General features: G+C 25.6%; 1 protein-coding gene across 1 annotated transcript; it reads right to left on the minus strand.

The window, feature by feature from the left end:
* Positions 1–579: 579 nt before the first annotated feature.
* LOC114126775 (mitogen-activated protein kinase 1) lies at positions 580–16,830 on the minus strand. The gene is made up of 10 exons (XM_027990785.2): positions 16,646–16,830; positions 9,415–9,914; positions 9,122–9,264; positions 6,315–6,441; positions 6,127–6,237; positions 5,837–5,971; positions 5,600–5,716; positions 5,368–5,535; positions 5,113–5,301; positions 580–2,211 (listed from the first exon to the last, which is right to left on the minus strand). Exons 3-10 carry the CDS (start codon positions 9,247–9,249, stop codon positions 2,101–2,103), a joined length of 1,086 nt encoding a protein of 361 aa, XP_027846586.1. The 5' UTR covers positions 9,250–9,264; positions 9,415–9,914; positions 16,646–16,830; the 3' UTR covers positions 580–2,100.
* Positions 16,831–21,116: the final 4,286 nt, after the last annotated feature.

A 21,116-nucleotide genomic window follows, 5' to 3' on the forward strand; every position in this document is an offset into this window, starting at 1 on the left:
AATGAAATTTATGGTTACTTAAAACTATTTTTATTGCTATTATTTCTAATAAAATTTAATATAGTTTAAGTAAAAAATATAGTAAACACACATTATGAAAAAAATCTTCAAAAAGTCTTCTTTTGTTTTTTACTGAAAATGAAATGGTGAAATAGTTAACAAAAAAAAATTTGTCAGCTTATTTAAATTTGCTGTGACTCAATATTAATTAATAATTTACCTAACAAATACAAAATATTGTAAGGTTTATAATTTATATTAATGAATTAATATAAGAAAAAATAATAAAAATAATTAATATTTTAGCATTTATAATAATAATTTGTATGTGTACAATTATTTTACCTAAGATGAATAAATACTACAAACATTTATTAGAAACATTTTATGAAAGTGTAATACTTCAATTTTTTGGCTTTGTACTTAATCATTTAATTAAATTTAACTTTGGCTTAAAACCAGATGAGTAAAACAATTATTTTAAATGATGTTTGTGTTTAATAGAATATTACAAAACACAGAATAAATAAGAATAGTTTATACTTAAATTGCAATAAAAAGTAATAATTTGCGTTTAAATCAGTTTTTAACATTCATTTGTATATTTAATTAACAATATAAATCGAATACCATTTGTAAGCTCTAAGACATATAACAAAAGTTATCTAGATTTTCATTCGATTAATAATAATAAACAAATAAATATATAAAATGATAGGCCTCTGAGAACACATTAAAATAATCAGTTCGAATCATCAAAATACAATTTGGTCACCAAACATATACAGGAGTAACAGAATAGATGATAAATATAATTAATTATGTAATCAATTTTGTTCTAATCAATAATGTATTATTTTTTAAAAATAATTAACAATTATTTTACCATATATCTAAATTAAAATAATTTTTTTTTTAAATTGATAAGAATAAAAGTTATTACAATAATTTACATCTGTCAGTTCTTTCTGTAACTTCCTGTGTATTATAAATATTACTTATAATTTTGTTGTTGTGACTGAGTTTTAGTTTTTAATAGTGATACATAACACATAATTATACTATCACATAATTTACTGAATTTTTCATTTTTTAAATTAAATTGTAGTTTGTAAGAATATTCTTTAAAAAATACAATACGATTAAATGTAATTTTTAAATAACAACGAAATTGTTTACAATGAGCAAAACTAATAGATACGTGAAAACTGTCAAGTATTTAAATAATTTACAAATATTAAGCTTGGAAGATATATTGAATTAATAAAAATAAATATACTTATATATTAGACAAATAGCAAAAAATATTTACAAGTTGGTTTCAAAGGAACGTTATCACTCAATTGAATTTTATTAAATGTTTAATCGACTTTATTTTCAAAAATAGGTCACTTACGGTAAATTAATAGCACAATTTTTTTTTTTTTTTTTTGTGAAACAATTAAAGAAAATATTGAAATTTAAACTTTAAAATGTGTGTAATATCAATATGTTTTAATCATTTACTTCTTAATTTAACTAACAACACAACTTTACATCCCGTGATGTTTACATTGATTTAATTTCTAAACAACATCTAATAAAATATTAATAAATATACTGTATAAGTACCATGAATATTATCACAAATGATAGGGAATGGGAGAAATGGCCGGATGGGAACAAAAAAATGTACACTATTTAAATTCTAGCTAAATATTTCTTTTATCATAATGCAGTGATTGAGTTTTAACGATCACATTAATAATATTAAATATTTCAAAACTAACAATATTTCATTTTTGTCACTCATAAGGAAAATATGGTTTGGGGCAAATACTTATAATCTGATTATGTAACAACAAATTTGATTAATATCAAATAATATAAATTAAATATTAAATTTATAATAATAATACATACATACAATTTAACTACATAATAAGTCGTACTTAATACTAAGATGAATATTTTAGACTCAAGATAGGATTATATATTATAAAGAACTGTAAAGAAGCGAGAAATGTATTAAACATTGAAATGCAATATAAGTTCAAATTGTAGAAGAATAAGAGTTTAAGCACTGTAAGGAATTAAAAACATATATTATCCATACTTTGCCTACACATTTTGTTTGAAATTCACAGTTTCCGCAAAGATCATTTGTTTTAAAGTTTCTCTAGGTAGATCATCTAACTCAGTAGCAAATCTAAATGGTTCTTCTGCAACAGGCTGTAAAAGGTACAAAAAATTAAATACATTTTCATAATAATAATGAGCACTGGTTCTCAACCTTTTGAAATTTCAATTTTCTAAATGCTACCAAAATTATAAATGACTTTTAATGTAATATCAACACTAAAAAGTCGTTATGAATTATAATTATTATTGCATTAATAACACTAAAGTGCTTTGATAAATTCATTACACTAAAATTCAATCAAAATTTAATAATTTAAGTTTATTTAAAACAAAATTTAAAATATAAATATTTACACTGTTATGATTTGACATCTGGGTTGAGAACCACTGATAAAAAACATTTAAATCAAAATATAACCAATTCCTTAATCAATTATTATTATTATAAGATTTATTTATCTTAAGAGGATTAAGAGGACATCATACCCACATATGTTGTTTCCGTATTACATATATTATGGCAAAGTTGCATTCAACAAAATCTATTTTATGCTGTTAGCTTTAATATTAGTCATTTTACCATTATCAAACTTAAAGGTAAGAACATTATCCATCAAATACGCTTTTATTGATATTTTAATTTTAAAATGAGTAATAGCTATGTAAAAAGATTTAAAACTTTGAAATGCTCTAAATTCATTTTAAAATTAAAATATCAATAAAAACCCATGTGATGCCCTAGATAATATTCTTATCTCTGAGTTTGATAATAGATTAATTGACTCTAATTTTAAAGTAAACAGCATAAAATTGATTCTATTAAACGCAAATTTGCTATGTTTTATATAAGTATGAAGCAGATAACACATGCAAATATGACAACGTCTTAAGAGGATGTGATACCCACATGTGTTGTCTTTGTCTTATATACACGTAATATAGTTGAAAAGTGTTTTGCGCGGGACAACATAACTCCCTCAATATTTATATCAAAATTACCAAAATTTTAAATCACATTGAAAAGAACTTTACTATAATATAGTATTGGTTACTATTATCAAAAAAATAAAAACGCTACATTACAGGTAAAGTTCTTCTCAATGAGATTTAAAATTTTGATCATTTTAATAAAAATATTGAGGGAGTAATGTTATCACGCACAAAACACTTTTTAACTATGTTACGCGTGTATAAGACAGAGACAACACATGTAGGTATCATGTCCTTTTAAGAATATACTATACATTTATATGCATAGGTCTTAGTCTTACTAACATAGCAAAATTGAACATTCTGAAGAATTCATTTAACTCTCTTTATGCTTAATATTACAATAAATTTACATATTTTTAAATTTAAATGCAAGAATATTATTTAAAGAACCTGATAGACTTTTTTAAATATTTTATAACTTTTTAACTTTAAAGCAAGTTATGAACATTTTAAAATGTTTTTAACATTGTAACTCTTTAGTCTTAAATATTAAAATATAAAAATAAAACCTACAAGATTAAATATGAGAATAATATTATTGCTTTTAAATTTGATAATAGATAAATTCACTGTAATATTAAAAATACAATATTTAAATCAATTCTTCAGAATGTATAATTTGCTATATTCCTATATCATGCATTTGTAAGATGGAGATAACGCATACAGGTAGTGCCCTCTTAATATTAATCTTTCATCATTATCAGTAAATAATTTAGCTAATATGCCGTGGTCTATGATTAAATATGAAGCAATGTATATCCTCCAATATCCAACAAGATTAATAATATTTAATTATTATTTATCTTTACTATGTATTTCACAGTATTATCCTATGATTTTTATTATTAAATTGTCTTTATTATATTTCATTATAAAAATTGTAACTGAAACTCTGAAAACTATAATCTGAATAAAGCTATTGGTTTTATTAAAATAATGTGACAATCTACATAATGAAAGTGGTAAACATTTAATAAAAGTTATTCTTAAGTACATTTTCTTAACACGTTGACCGCCAAATGGCCGCCGGCGGTCATATAATAGGTATTTGTTATACGCCAAGCATATATACAGCCAAATTGGTATATAAGTACCAAACATTTGAAAAAAAATTGAAAGAAAAATATATTATATCAAAAAAAATTTTAATGATTCCTGCCAAGCTACGGTCATTATTTCAGTGCATTATTGTAGCGTTATAGAAAAGTTAATATAAAAACAAATTAATTTATGGTCACCGGCGGTCATATGGCAGTTAACGTATTAAGTAACAGAAAGACACATAGGTACTGGTATATATTTTCTTAAAAAAAAAAACTAGTCATATTAATTTTTCAGTAGAAAAGGCTGTGATAATGTTATGATCTATTATTGTGATGAACTGGTAACTATTATTTAACAATGTAACAATAGTATTCTCCTTACAAATTTATAAAGACAATCAGTTTTTTTAATCACAATTATTTATAACAGTTATAACTTATCATTAATTCAAACAAACGTATTGACTTATTTGGCTAATACAGCCATTTGTATCATTCAATAATAGCTGATACATTCATATAGTGGTTATATAGATGCCTATAAATTTAATTGTCAAAAATACAGATACAGCTAATAGAAAAAATGAATCACTTATATTCCATCTAGCGAGAAAATATACCAATTACGCATCACCCTGCTATCGAAACTGGTTCCTCTATAGCAGGGTGTCACGTCTGGAGATGCGCAGAAAAACCGATTTTGGTCGGCCCGCAGTGTTCTTTTGCTGGATAGAGTATACTAATGGATATAGCTAGAACCACTAGAGTGAGCTAATTTAATTAATTTTTTACTTATTACTAATCTATTGCTATGGCAGATATAATTGCTTGTCTGTTAGTCAGACAAAATTTTAATTTCAACTTGTGAGGTTTTACTACCTATCTATCTAGACATTTATATATTAGTATTCATTTTAACAAAGAATATGTAATATAAATAAATATGGTATACCTCATCAGCAGGGTCATAATACTGTTCAAGATACGGATGTGCCAGAGCCTCTTCAACTGTGATTCTATTGTGAGGGTTGAATGTCAGCATTTTATCCAGCAAGTCCAGAGCTTTTGGATCAGCAGTTGGGTAAAGTTTTGAAAATGCTATTTTTGGTTTGAAGGGCAATGATTGTAAGTAACTCCGAGCCTATAAAAACCATAAATTCATCAATTATTCAAGACTTAAAACAACATTTAGAAGTTAAGTACATACTTTATCATTAATAATACACAACAAATCTACTGCAGTTGGTGAACCAAGTATTCCCAATATATGATTTAACTGGTCTAGGTAATGTTTACCAGGAAATATCGGTCTGTTGGAAAGCATTTCAGCTAAAATACAACCAACTGACCACATATCAATTGATTTTGTATAACCCTACAAAATAATTAATAATTAATAATTGTTTAATTATTTATAATTTATTAAAATTAATTTTTACTTTTGAATTCAACATAATTTCAGGAGCACGATACCATCTAGTGGCTACGTATTCTGTAAGAAATCCAGTGTGATCATGATCAGGGTCAGCAACTCTTGCAAGACCAAAATCACATATCTAAAAAAATTAGTTTTTTACATTATCCTAAAAAACTTTGAGTACAATAATTTTAAACCATGCATTAAAGATCATGATATAATATAATTCAATACAAAATATTAAATAAATCATATGTACTTTGAGATCACACGTTGTGTTGAGAAGCAGATTGCTAGGTTTGAGATCACGGTGGAGGACATTTGCTGAATGTATATATTTAAGCCCTCGAAGAATTTGATAAAGGAAATAACAAATATGATCATTGCTCAGTCTCTGTAATATATCAAAAAAGACAAATAATTAATAATCATAATAAAATATATTTTCTTCTGGAATAAAAATATTAATGATTTTTTCAACAACTCTACAATTTAATTTTCTATAAATATGGTTATAATTTATAAACATATTATATTATTTCAATTCACCTGAGTTTTTAAAAGCTTATACAAATCAGTCTCCATCAAGCATTGAACAATGTATACATCTTTCATTTGTTCAATGGTTTCCGCTCGTAAAATATTTCTTATATCAATTATCTATAAAGATAATATACAAATGAGTAATAATATATTTAAATTAGTAATTTCTAAATATAATGATTGATTTTGCTAACGTTTTCATGTTTAAATCGAGTTAATATTTTAATTTCTCGCAATGTTCGTTGACAATATGTTTGATGTTCAAATGGTGAGATTTTTTTTATGGCTACTTTACAATTTGTCTCATTGTCAAAAGCCGACCTATAAAATTAATTAATTATAAATTAGTTATTTTAATACATTAAAATATTTCTAGTAAAAAAGGATAATAGTTATAAATCTTGATATTTCAATAATAATTTAACTACAATTTTTTTGAAAAAATAATATTAACAGATACAATTTTAATCAACAAAATATTTTACTATTCAAAATTATATTCATTATTGACTTGAAATATTCAGTTTATTTATTAATTTTTGCAATTTAAAAATTCAGAGTTGCTTAAATGGTTAATTAATGATGAACTCCATTAACAATGATAAATAATATGAAAGACAATTATTAGTGTAGAGTTTATTTAATGATCATTATATGTTCACATTTTAACAACAAACTTTTGTTTTGGAGCAGAAAAAATTAACAGAAAGTGTACAAAAATATAAGGAAATAGACTGATTTAAATAATTTATTGGAAATACAAAAACGTTAAGTGATTTATTAATTTTAAATTAACCAGTCATCATGACTCAATCAGCTACCATGTAGATATAAGTGACCTACTACAATTAAAACCAACTACCAGAAATACTGAAAATAAAAAGAAACAAATTTGAAGCTTTTGAATTTTTCATCAAAATCAATACACCAAAAAAGTACTGAAAAGTAAAAAGTTTTTGTTTTTTATAAAAATATATAATTTAACTTTTAAAAATAATACAGAAGATAAATCTGTTAAAACAATTTAAACAATAATAATAAATAAAAATAGGGATTTATTTTTTACTACACCAACAGTAGTTGTTATAATTAAGCAATATAAGATATATATTATAGTTACTAAAACATCAATGCAGTAAGTTTTGCTTTATTAAACATGATTTGTTTTTACAATGAATTATTGTAACTACAAAATTGTATTATGATAAATAAAAAGACAGTCGCTTTGCTGAATAGCTTTAAATGAACCTCATCATTGAATGAGTCACTTTAATATAATATGTATTACTCAATGTATTATATGTCAAATTTAAATTCAATGAAGATTGTTTAAAATTATGTCATACTACAAAATCTAAATTGGTATAAATATTTAGTGAAAATGTTTTATGTCTGTTATTAATTTTTAAACTATAATTAATATATATAAAATATATTTTGTCAAAAACTGGTTAGGTTTTTTTTGTCTTCCTAATTTTTTACTTAAACAACGCACTTTCTAAAACTAATTTTTCATCAATAATCAAAGTTATTTTTAGGTCAATTATCCAATTGACTTCAATATTATTGTAATATTAACTCATTTATAGATAAGATTGATAGAGATACAAGACAATATATTTTTCATTTTAAAAAAATATGGAAGTATAAAACAAAAATGTTTGGAAATTGCTGTGATACAGTTAAACTAAATAAAATTATATTCATAGTAGGTATATTATTTATAATGTTATAGTTATATTGAACTTCATTATTATTATTATTTTATATTTAAATTATGAACTCGTGTATTATAAAAAGGAAATCATTTTAAATTACTTTCAACTTTTAAATATATACACAAAATATAAATGTATACTTATTATTGAATAATAAAAAATATTAAATGAATGTATTCTTATCGATAAGATTATATTTTAATATCAATCAACTTCAAACAAAACAAAATAATGCATTATAGAACAATCATATTATTTTTAAAGCTCAGATATTCATGTTAAATTATATAAATTTAATTATTTATGAATGTCATTTTGACACATATAGTTCAAGTAAAAGAATCAAGACAATGTATGTATATAGTATATACCAAGATTATCTTATTCCTATAAGAGTTAAAATGTTACACTTACTCCGGACATACCTAAGAAAAAGAAAAAAACTGAATTTATCAAACATTGTAAGAAACAATGAAAAATATAATCCGATGAATAAAATATTATTAAAGATATTTATATTTTGAAATATGTCGCAATTATTAGTTACTCTTGATGATTATGGTTTATTATAAACATAAAATATTAATACTAATTTTCAAATCATACTATTATCATATAATTTATATTTAGGTATCATTTCTTAATTTTAATCAATTTTTTCTTAGTTAATATGTAGGTAGTCATTAGTGATGTAGTAGGTACATTTTTAAATTAATACAATTACTTGACATAAATTTATTTTAAAATATTTTCATAAACATAAAAAGAAAATGTTATAGAAATATTTAAAATACTTTAACTCTATTGGCATCTATATATACTCAAAAGTGCTTCTCCCATACTTTTGATACTATTTGATTGGTAAAAAAATTTTATAAAAATAATCTATTTGAGCGGTTTTAATAAATGTTTATTAAACCAACTTTATTTTGTAGGAGGTAAAAATAAAAAATAAATAATAATAACACATAATATTATTGTCCAATAATCTTCTTATCAAATAATATTTTAAATAAACAAAAAGTGAAATATTCTAAACTCGGATTAATTATAGGCACAACATAAATATCTATACTCTGAACGCATCAAAAAAGAATATGTTTTAACGGGTAAACAATCGAGATGATTCCGTCTACACGGGTACACGGTGTGTTCAACTCAAAATCCAAAACTGGACGTGACGTACTGTTCCTCACAGGACGAACGTCAGATTTTGACGTGCGCTTAAGCGCAAAAATAAAAACAAAAAAAAAACAAAAACGCAGCTACAGACTCGTACTTACACGACCATTCCGTAAGCTCCCTCGCCGATGTACGAGAGATTCGTGTACCTGGGACCGACGTCGAATATCTGTCCCCTGACCATCTCCGGGTTCGACTGGCCACCGCCGACAGCATTGTCGGATGACATAATATCCACAGCACCCTGTAGACAAGTCAAGTCACAACGCACACCGGTTAGCAGGAAAAATACATTTTGGGACGCGGTACGCGACGCAGACGATCTACAATAAATAAAACTGTCGTCGACTGTGACTGTGACGGTCACGCCAGCAGCAGCAGCAGCAGCACTCACTTGCAAAGGCAGGTAGTAGTAGTACGACGAAAAGCTCGCAGCGCACAAGACGTAAGCTGCTCAAAAGCCAATTTGCGCGTCCGTCAACGTGTGCGTGTGTGTGTACCGTGTGTGTACTGTGGGTCTACTGTGTGTACTCGTGTAAATAGTACTCGCGCGAGTGTGTGCGTCGTGTGTGTGTGCGTGTGTGCGCGCGCGCGCTACTCCGAATACGCTATCGTATGTACCCCGTACGGGAATGGGTGCTGGCGAGTGGTGCGTAAGTCGTCACTTGTGGGTATGTGTGTGGGTATGCGCGCTACGTACGTGTGTGTGTGTGTCTGCGCGCGCGCTCGCGCGTGTGTGTGTGTGTGTGTACGTGAATACGTCGGGAGTGCGAGAGTGTTGATGTGATATCCACGTTTGATTGGACATCAAGAGATAACGCTACTAGGCCTTTTGACGTCACTCCGCACAATTGGTTCTCAAAATCGTCTGCCGCTCGCTGATAACGATACCTTCTGTAATAATAATAATAATAATAATAGTATATGACGGTCCCGTCTCCAAAAGCCAATGGTCTTTATGAAAAAAAAAAAAAAAAAAAACTCCAAACAATGTTCTATAATCGTTTAATTATACGCATTGTACATATTTTGTACACGTATTTAAATCTGATTTTCGAAGGCCTTATCATTTGTCACGAGTTTAAACTTAATATGACTGACACCATATATTTTTATATTCTCGATAGGTACCTACCCAATGTTTGTAATATTTATTAAGTACCTGCCAAACTTTAATGTTTACCACGATGTAGCATAATATTATGTTTATTGCAAAAGTTGATTACGTGTTTATCGGTAAGGTTAGTTAAAATAAACGAAATTTGTTTTTGTTTTTTCAAACATTTTATTAATTAAATTTCTTGGTATACCTAATAACGTTTAGTAAACAAAATTAATGATTCTCCTTTTGAACACTAAATACACAATCGTCAAAACGATGATTTACAATAAACAAAATAGAAAAAAAAATTGTTATGTGATTTTAATGTATAGATCACACTTAAACCTGTGTAGTTTGGAAACTGGAAAGCTACATCTTTGTCTAACACGTGTTCCGAACATTATAATGTCGTGTTGTAAATAGTTTAAATAATATGAAATTCGTTCAAATTTGAAATTCTAGTATTAAAAAAACAAAGTGTAGAAATACTTAGTCCTGAATTATGACTATGTACTTAATATATTATACATCAATATAGCTATAACACCAAATTTTATGAGTTCTTGTATTAAATTTTCAAATTTTTTTATTGAGTGAAACAATTTTGTTCGGCATTTATAAAAATAAAATTTTTATAAGTACATACAAACATTTGTTAAAAAATTTTAATTGCCTACAGTTATGTGTTCAAGAATTACAACAATAAAATATCAAAAACCGATGAGAAGAAATAGTTATTTTACTGATGAATACCAGAATACCTAGTATCTACTGTAAACATTTGAACTTCAAATGAAAATTAAATCGACTCCAGTTTCCGGTAAACTTTTTTTTTATTATATGTTTTTAACAAATAACAACTTATGAAAAATCTTTTATTAAATTTAAATCCTGAAATACAAATAAGTTTACTACAAAATTTGTAAGTACTACAAAATAATTTGCAAATTTTTACGAATGTCGTGAAAATTCTAAGTTTAAGCGTTTATAAAAAAGTGTTTTTGACATTTTGTAACTTTGAGGGAACATTTCAAGTATGTTTTGTTTTACCTTTATGTTTTGTTTGTTTTTCCCTGCAGTTATTTTGAAAATTACAGAGAATTTTTAATTTTGACCTCTTCGGCTCTCCGAGTAGGCCCGTAGCCAGACCAAATTGTCAGGTGGGGTAAAGCAAACTTTGGGGGGGCATTATATATAAAAACAATGTCTTTCTAATATTTTTAGGAGGGCAATGCGGGATGTCTCTAAAGGCTACATCTAATTTTCTATTTCTATCAAAAGCTAATATATACACTTCATTATAAAATAAATATGTTCATCGTTCCACTTAGTAGGTATCTAAAAACATAAGTTTAATAAAGATTATTCAATTATTGTTATTAAATACTTCACTGTTAATATCTTATCTAGTTCAACCAAACATCATAAAACAATTCAAGTCATAATATTACTCAAAACAAATACATTCTTATTGCAAAGTTAATTTTATTTTGCTATGATTCATTTAACATACGTACCTATAGATGAATTAATTTTCCATACTTAGATATTAAATAATATAGCTTTAAAAATACGGATAAACGTAAAATTATATTAAATATTTAAATGTAATAATAATAATATAATATAATATACCTTTAATACAATAATACCTTATAATATAATCTGTAAAAGAAACTTCATTAATTTATTTATAATGTCATAATGGATATTATAATTGTTTATTTTATCAATAGGTACGTTTAACATTTAGCGCGAAACTAACCAACCATTGTTTTAACTGATTAAAGGCAAAACGCGTAGCCTATCAAATTTTGTTCTTATTGTAAGCCACAATATTGAAGTTTTACATTCATGTGCACTGCGAAAAAAATTGGAAAAATCCATATTAATAATAATAAAAAGTGGGAAAATACTAAGTAGGTAGCTGGTAGAACTGATAATCGCTGGAATAATATCTTTTAATAATAGTTTCAACAAAATAATGAGCTCGTTACTTAAATAACATTACCTATACTTCATTTAAACTAAATTAAAAAAGAAAAATTGCGACAATATGATCATTTTGATTTCTGAGTTTCAATAATAATAAATTATGAATAACCTTGTATTTATTTTTAAGTCTTAGGTATATGTATAAAAATTGAAAAATCTTATAATTTTATAACAAAACCTATACGTATTTCGTTTGAAATATTCCTGTTTTCCTAATTGTATTTTATTTTTCCCTAATTATTTTGATGATTACTTGAAGTTTTCATAATTGATCCCCAAAAGTTTGAAATAAAATTCAATTTTTTACCAGAAATCACTCTCAACGTTGAATATGAATGTATATTTTATATTACAAAATATGTACAAACAAAAAATAAATACTTTCCTCAAATGAACACCGCACTGCGCCAACCAATTATATTTGTTTTTTGTTATAACTTTATGAGTTATGACATTTAATAATGATTTAAATTATGATCTAAACATCTAATAAATATGAGGTTAGTTTTTATTATATTTGAAGTAACTTTAAATGACATCTATTATATTATTTTAATTATGCATATAATACGTAAAATGTGTACCTTATTTATTTTATATTAGTTTTTAATCTCTTTGTTTGTAAATACTGGTTTTGATATTTTTAGCTACCTTTCAAAGTTTAGAGTATAAAATCATCATGGTCCTAAGTAATATGATACACAACCACACAGGTGGATAGTGAATGATGAGTAAACTGAGAACTATAGAGTGTAAAAAATGTGTGTATTCATGCATGAAATATCAAACATAATTTTATATTACATTACTTTGTCAGTGTACTATACTACTATATTATGTTAAAAATAAAAACTTATAATTAAGTAACCAGGATACTATTTCAAATAGAAAATACCTAATTTTAACTTACTTTTAAAATTAATTAAATGTATTGTTTTTTTATGAGTTATAAATAAGTAAACTAGATGAATTTAAGTTAGAATTATTTGCTATTACTTATTAGGTATATTGAATTGTGATAATATATGGGCATCATAATTCATCCATCATATTTTCTTAAACTACGTTTCGCAGAACCTCTAGTGTTTGGCTAATAATTTGTAAAAGTTCCAGGAAGGTCTGGAAAAAGTTATTCAAAATTCTTATAACTACAGTAACTATATAATGAAAAAAGCAAAATTATCAATAACGTATCACGCATTTGCTACTCTGATCACTGATGCTATAATACCATAATAAAATAGTTTAATATGTTTTGCTATATTAGTATATATTGTATATTGATATTATGTTATGTTGGATATTAGGAAAAAAAGTCCGAGAAGAAATTATTTGAATATATTATATTAATGGTAGGTACTTTTCAGTTGTCAGTCAATTAGTTAACTATTGAATAAATATGTTTTATTATTAAATAGTCATTTTTACAAATAATATGTTTTAATCGTTTTTATTATACAGACAGTTTTATACTTTTATACACAATGATATCTCAATTAGGGTTAGATACAGAAAAGAAGTAGGAAGTAGTAATAGTTTGTGTTTTAATGTAATAATTTAATATACAAGTAATTTTAAAACAATAGTTGGTTGACTACTTAGTTTAATGAATAATTATATATATAACTAACAAATAATATTTTTATAAATTATATTTTGTTGGGACTTTTTTATTGTTTACCATTTTGTATTGTCATGTTTTGTCTACTTTTTTTTTTCATATGGTGCCCGCATAAAATATTGTTTGGTATAAAAGTGTTTTTTGATCTTAAAACATTTAAGAAACATCCTATTAAATAATTATCATAATAAAATAAATTTTAAGAAAAACTTATTAACTAGCTATCAATGCTATCATGATTATAGTTTTAACAATTTTCCAACCTATGTAATTTAATCGGAAGTCTAGACTAGTAGACTGCCTACTAGTGCCCAGTGCCTATAAAAGAGTATAGAGGATAGAGCCTTAGAGGTACTATTGCAACAACTTTTTTGTCTAAGACTTCTAAGTAAAAAAAATACAGAAGGTTAAGTTGAATAAATTACTACTTATGACTTTATTAATCATATTTTTTTCCAACTCCTTTTAAGGAAGGGATCTCCTTATTACCTTCGATGACCATGAACCACAGCAGTGACTCATTTAAGAGATACATCCTCTGTTGGTGTCATATTAATATATTTCTTTTAATATCGTGGTTTATAGATAGAATAACACCTATAGAAATAGAAGTATAAGAGTGTATTATGTAGTAGATAATTCTGTATTTTTGATATCTATTCGGATTTATAAACATTTTGGAATAAAATAAGTTTTAAGATATGTATTACGCATGACGTATACTAATATAGTAATATGTTATCAATAAATATCGAATATCAAATATATGTATGTATATAATATAATAAATGATCTCATATATATATATATATATAGTAGATATAGGGATATAGGATTATATGCGATGCAAATAAAATACTGGCAACCTTGAAACACTGCCACCATGACAACGAGTAGTAGTACTTATTTAATCGTCGGTTCGCGCAGGATCAATATGATATCATCGTCGTGGTAATAACGGTAAATCACCCAGCTATAATTACCCATTAAAATGTATTTTGCCATTTCTTGCGGTACAGATTTTAAGGTATATATTTAGGTTGACGGTGCTGACGCAGGCACAGTCTCCGCTCAGAACCGTTTTTAATCATATACAATGATGTACCATTGAATTAAAATTTAACACATTCATTTCGGTGACCTACTCAATTACGATGTATATACGACACCTACTGGCTACTATACGATACAGCACAATGACTGTACTAGGTTTTTAAAATTATTTTCCTTAGTAATTATATAATATTCATATTTTTTTTTATTTTAAGACAAATCAATTTTGATCAGCGATGAGTATTTTATATAATATATTTATACACAACTTTTCATAGCACTACTTGTATTTATTAATAACTAATAAGGCATAAATGACTATTATAACAGTTTGGGGCGGAGGAATTTGGAAAGAAAAGTATACCGATAAAAAAATAAAATATGTAATACATTTTTACTAAAAAAAAAAATATTATTTTTAATCATATAATAATAAATAATTAATATGTGTAATATATTACTAATAAATAACTACTAAAAAATAATTTCTATGTAACGATTAACAAGGTTTGTATTGTTGCTGTTTAAAAATCCTTCCATAGTTATCTCTATGTTTTTGAATATTAAAGCCCACCCTCCTATTATTTGTCTGCAGGATTTTCGTCTATAAAGTCATAAGGAAATAATAAACTATAATCTCGAGTTTATTTAAAAAAAAATTAACCCATTTCCATTTAACGAGTTCCATTATACTTACAACTTACAAGTTAGTATTTATATAGTATTTCACATTATTGTGAAATAATTATATACTTGTATAAATTATCTATAAAGTAACTGTTTACATGCATACGTCATTAGATTCCTGGATTAAAAGTTTCTGTTTAAAAAATAAAAATAGTTTTTAAACAAATCAAGATGCAGCAGACGACAAGGTTGATCCAGGCGAAATGCGGAATAGGGAGAAAATAAACGTATTTACTATAGGTAAAATTAATAGGTGACACTAACACAATAAGTCGTTTTAATTCGTTTTTTTTTCACTGAAGTATAAGGATTAGTTTTTATAAATTTGTTCCGAGAAATAATTATATCGAAGCTTATTTATTCCAAGAATTATTTGTTCCAATGACCAATAAGTTGTTATCATTCCATAACAATCTATTTATGTCATTAGCGATTAGCCAATACTTCCAATGTTTTTATTTTCCAAACTATAGTTATTTCAATGTTGGTTTATTTCAAATTGCATTTATACTTATGCATTTATTAGAATAAATATTAGTAGGTAATAGCAATTTATTTTTGGAGTAGCCCGAGTAGCCAAATCAAAATAATTTGGAATAATAATTTATCGAGGTCATTTAAAGCTCTGGATGGGGAAACAAAACAAAACTATTTCAACTCGGTTTACAGAGATAAGACGTACCTATAAATTTCCAATTCATATTTGTGTAATATGTATATTGGAACAAAAATAAACAACGTCCATGTTAAGAAAAAATATAAGCTACGTGACTAGATATGAATAAGAATGACTTATGTCATACTAAACTACTAAAGGTATTAAATATTTTACAATGAATAAATACTATAAACAGAAACGGATCAAGAAATTTGAAAGAGGCAAATGCTAAATTTTTAAATGTATATAGATCATATTATATACATCATTAAATAATTTACATAAACTTTTTGGTATTTTACATACTTTTTTTGTTACTAATTTAAAATGTATGTATGCATAACTCATTAATTTAAATTTAATATTAATACATTGCCTTTGAAAAATTGCATTAACATTTAGTAGGTATTTATTATTGTTTAGGTTATAAATAACAAATTTTAAACGATAGTTTTCTGGATTGAATACATTTTCAATTGTATTTTATAATATTATGTTAATATTTGTACCTTATGAGTTATGGATGTGGTGTCCTCTTCTCGGTTTAAATTGTTTTCAATCGACGTGGAAAGTTGAAAAACTTCGCAATTCGTTCAGTATTTAAACTGCTGAAATTTAAGGTATAATATTATATTTTTAAAAGAAGAATGCTGAATGACAGGATAGGTATTTAGTATTTACTATTTTACGAGAAATAGCACAATTAATATTAAACACCTATATAAAATATACGTATAATATTAGAGCAGTTGTTTCATAAAATACAGGATATAGGATGATGACGACGTGTCTGACAAATGACGATTAATACTTCTCATGATTTAAGATATTTATTGTTGTAAATTTGTAATCATTTAATCTTAAATCATAATAGGTGCTTATTAGAACTGGTATTAAGTACTGTCGGCAGAACTTTTGCTAGCGATTATAGTTTGTATTATCACAACATTTAAAACAATATTATTTTTACAAGTTAGGAATTACTTATTTGTAACAATAAGTGAATAAGATAATATTTTTCAGGTATATGAAAAACTGATAATGTGTACTTCAAACATCATCAATTATTTATTTTGAAACAATGTAATTAAGTTAAGAGGAATTTTGTGTAAAAAAATTGTTAAACAACCGTAGATTTATACGCGTGTTATAAATGCATTAACATATAATATATTACCTATACCTATACGCTTAATATGGTATTAAATCTAACCTATATCTTGTTTTATTTATCTTACATGTCATAATATTATGAATATAGCATTTTCAATTGAGATCATAAAACATTTTCAGTGTTTCCCTTTCATATCCTCTAAAAATCCATAGTCCTTCTGGTAGTATTTGCTGCGTCCAAATTTTGTTTTGCGTCTGTTTCAACGTTTGACGGTGTGAACACGTCCAACCATTTTAACCTCCATAGACCACCATCGTAATGTCGTATGCGACTTCGCGACAAAACTACGATCAGTCAGTTGAATTAATTAGAGTTGTATCAGTTAGCTATAATTATAATATCTAGAAATGGCCGGTTCATTGTCTACAAATTTCTAGTATGTCCTCCAGTATTCCAGTTGTGTTTGACTGAAAGGCTACAATTATTACGTTTTAATTTTTGTATTTATCTATAGTTGTGTATTTTATTTTTGTACTTATCGATTATAGTTGCATGCTTTTTCCCTTTTTATCGCCGTTTATTTCACAGAATATCCACCTATAAATTATAATTACGAGTGTGTCGATTAGTCTTAAACTAATTTTATAAATTATTCATGAGAACTTATTGGTTCTCAATAGTCGCAGGTACGTAGTACACGTTATTCTGTAGTTATGCATTGTCCATTGATTCATGTCTCATGAACAGTCTATTCCTACTATTATTATGTTCATGGTCTATTCTACTCGTATAATCAATAGTTTACCACAATACCACGATGGTTTCGAAAAGTTTGCAGAAATCACTGAGATAGATAAGAATTCTACAACTATAACTTTCGTTTTATGCAGGTTATCTAACCTAGGTTAAGTTCCATAATTCCATATTAACTGGTTTAATCACTGTGGATCATGGAAATTATATTATTCTGAGTAAAATCAATAAAATTAATTTATCAAACAGTATTTTGCTGAAAAATTAGTTAATTATTATACTCAATAATAATTTATTAATTTATGATGAAACTTCAAATACAAACGATACAATTCAAAACAATGCAGTTGCATATATTACCATATAGACACATTCGAACACAATATATCTATTGTGAAGAGGAATGTGAACAGATCACAGATTTAAACAAGTTTTCTATGTAATAATATTATAGAATTACAATTAAAGTTGAAAACTGGAAAAATAAGGTAAGCATTGAAACCAAAGTGTTGTTCGTAAAAATCTTTCTTGGAAAAATATCCAGGATTTAAGAATATTAAATTTAATTAAAGAAGACCTGTTAAGTGTAAGTATGTTATTTGTGAAATAGCATTATTAAAAAATAATAAATCTTCATTCGAATCAAGTCATGATAAACTTTTATTAAACACCTAGTACATGTTCTGCTGACTCGTTATTATTTGTAATAACAATTAACAGTACCTAGGTAAAAGGTATAAAACGCTAAACTTGAAGTAAACACTACCATCAATTTTTATCGAACACAACAAATAAAACTACTAAAGTTTTATTAGAAATTATTATTGGGGTTAATAACAGACTACAGACGAATAGACGATAGACCCACTAAAGAGATCTACAGAAATAAATTTTATTTGTTGGCTCTCCGTTTCATAAATCAAATAAAACGGTTGACTGAAGATATTACTTTGTCTGATATAGGAGACACAAAAACACAGTAACAGCAATTTCAATGTGTCCAAAGTTGCTCGAATCGCCTTTATTTTAACCATTAGATCGCTGTAAAAATAATTTATGTTTTAATTCTAAAGAAAAGAAAATCTGAAGGAACTAGGTATAATTGTATTTTCTGTCATTGATGAGCAAATTAACTTACAAAATTACAATTAGAAATACCTAGACATTATTTATGCCTTTAACAAATTTACGTGTATCTATGAATTATTGTAACCATGAAAGAAAAGTAATTCTAAAAACGAATAGGTAGTCAAATAAATGTGGAAGTCTTATACCTAGTCTTATCATTACCTAACTGTAAATAATTTTGAAAAAAAAATATAAAAATTAATCTATTACCTACCTAATCTAAGTCAATGAATATATATTATATATATGTATATTAAATTTGATGTCATACTAATTATTATTGTAGAAACAATCTAAATAATAAGTACCTACACGTTGAGTCGTTCACCATATATATTTACAATACAGCAGTCTAAGGTTAGTCTAAGCTGAGAAATGAGTGAGGATACATATATAGGTAGGTACATCGTACATACCAATTTTAAAAAATAAAGATAAGAAATACTTTTAGTATTTCCTTAAAAATCTATAAAAAAAATTCTCGGATAATTGATTAGGTTTGCATAGCCAACAGTTATTATTTCACAATAACACTTTTTTTTTTAATAGTACCCTAACCAGTAGGACGTAAATTCGTAATTAATATTATTTAGTATTTACCATAATAATATAGGGAAACTTGTGGCTTTAATAAATATTATGTAAATATATAATACATTAGTATATCATTTTTTTAATTATATAGGTATTCTCAAGAGTTGTACTGAAGATCATAGTATATCATGAGAGTATCTTAATATAATATGCGTGTTGTACAAATATGAAATAGGTACATTTTTTAATCTATTTATGTATGTATTATTCTATTCTGTAGTATTACAATACAATGGTACAATTTTTTATTATTTTCCTATAAGCGATAAGGTAAGTTATTATAAACTAATAGTAAATCGATTTAAAATGTATTAACTTAAAAATGTAGATTTGACTGTTTTAAATCTCTACATTACAATCCTAAGACTACTATAGTTTTAGACCTTATAGTATATACTGACTATTTCAATTTCCAATAACATATACATTATACAATTGTACGTTAAGTGCATTATTGAGTTACTGTGTTCTGTTCGTTGTGTTAGTGTACTTGTGTTTATTAGCAAATTCCAAATTCACTGCAGCGTATTCGATGTATATAATGAGTCAATAATCTGTTATTCGTTATAGTATACTAAACGAGTAAGCATTTTTTTTTTATCTATTGATTAATATAATTTCAAACACTTAATAATGAATAATTATAGTATCACTTGCAAATTTACAAATTTTTTTTTTAATTGTAGGTATATTATTTTAAATAAAATTTTTAAATTTCGTCAAAAACTTATAAATAATATTGTATTAATTTTTAAATGTTATTAGTGTTAAGAGTAAAAATTAAGAACTTTTAACAGTATTATAATTTACACATTTTCGTGATTTTGAAAGATTTCATAAAAATTTGAATTTAACGCTTATAAACAAAAAATTGTAACTATGTTTTTTAAATATTTTCCAACTGTGATAAAATTAACTTGGGTATTGCAAACCTTGTAATTTGTAAGTATTCAATTTTCAAGCTCTTTTAATTATAAATATAAATATTATAATTTATAATACATAAATCAAATGTAAAAATCTAATCTAAAATGTTAAATGAGTAAAAAAAAATCTAATGTCTTTTAATAGCACAAATAAATCCAAAATATTTTTAAAATTATATTTATATCATATTAAGAAAATGCTTAGAATATAGATATTTACAGAGACGTATTTAGGAATTTTGCGCCCTAGGTTATCTGAGTGCCATTACTTTTTTTTTATCACCTAAATGACCTAGGTATACCGTATTATAGCAAAATGCTCTCAAAACCGCCCCTAAAAATTTATCACCCGGGACCCAAGCCCCCCCTAAATACGTCACTGGATATTTGATAAATAATATATTATAAGTCTCTATAATCTATACAGTTATTCAATCGAAAGTCAAGAAAGAAGTAAAAATTGGA

This window comes from Aphis gossypii, chromosome 1 (genome assembly GCF_020184175.1).
Source record: "Aphis gossypii isolate Hap1 chromosome 1, ASM2018417v2, whole genome shotgun sequence".
Taxonomy (NCBI): domain Eukaryota; kingdom Metazoa; phylum Arthropoda; class Insecta; order Hemiptera; family Aphididae; genus Aphis; species Aphis gossypii.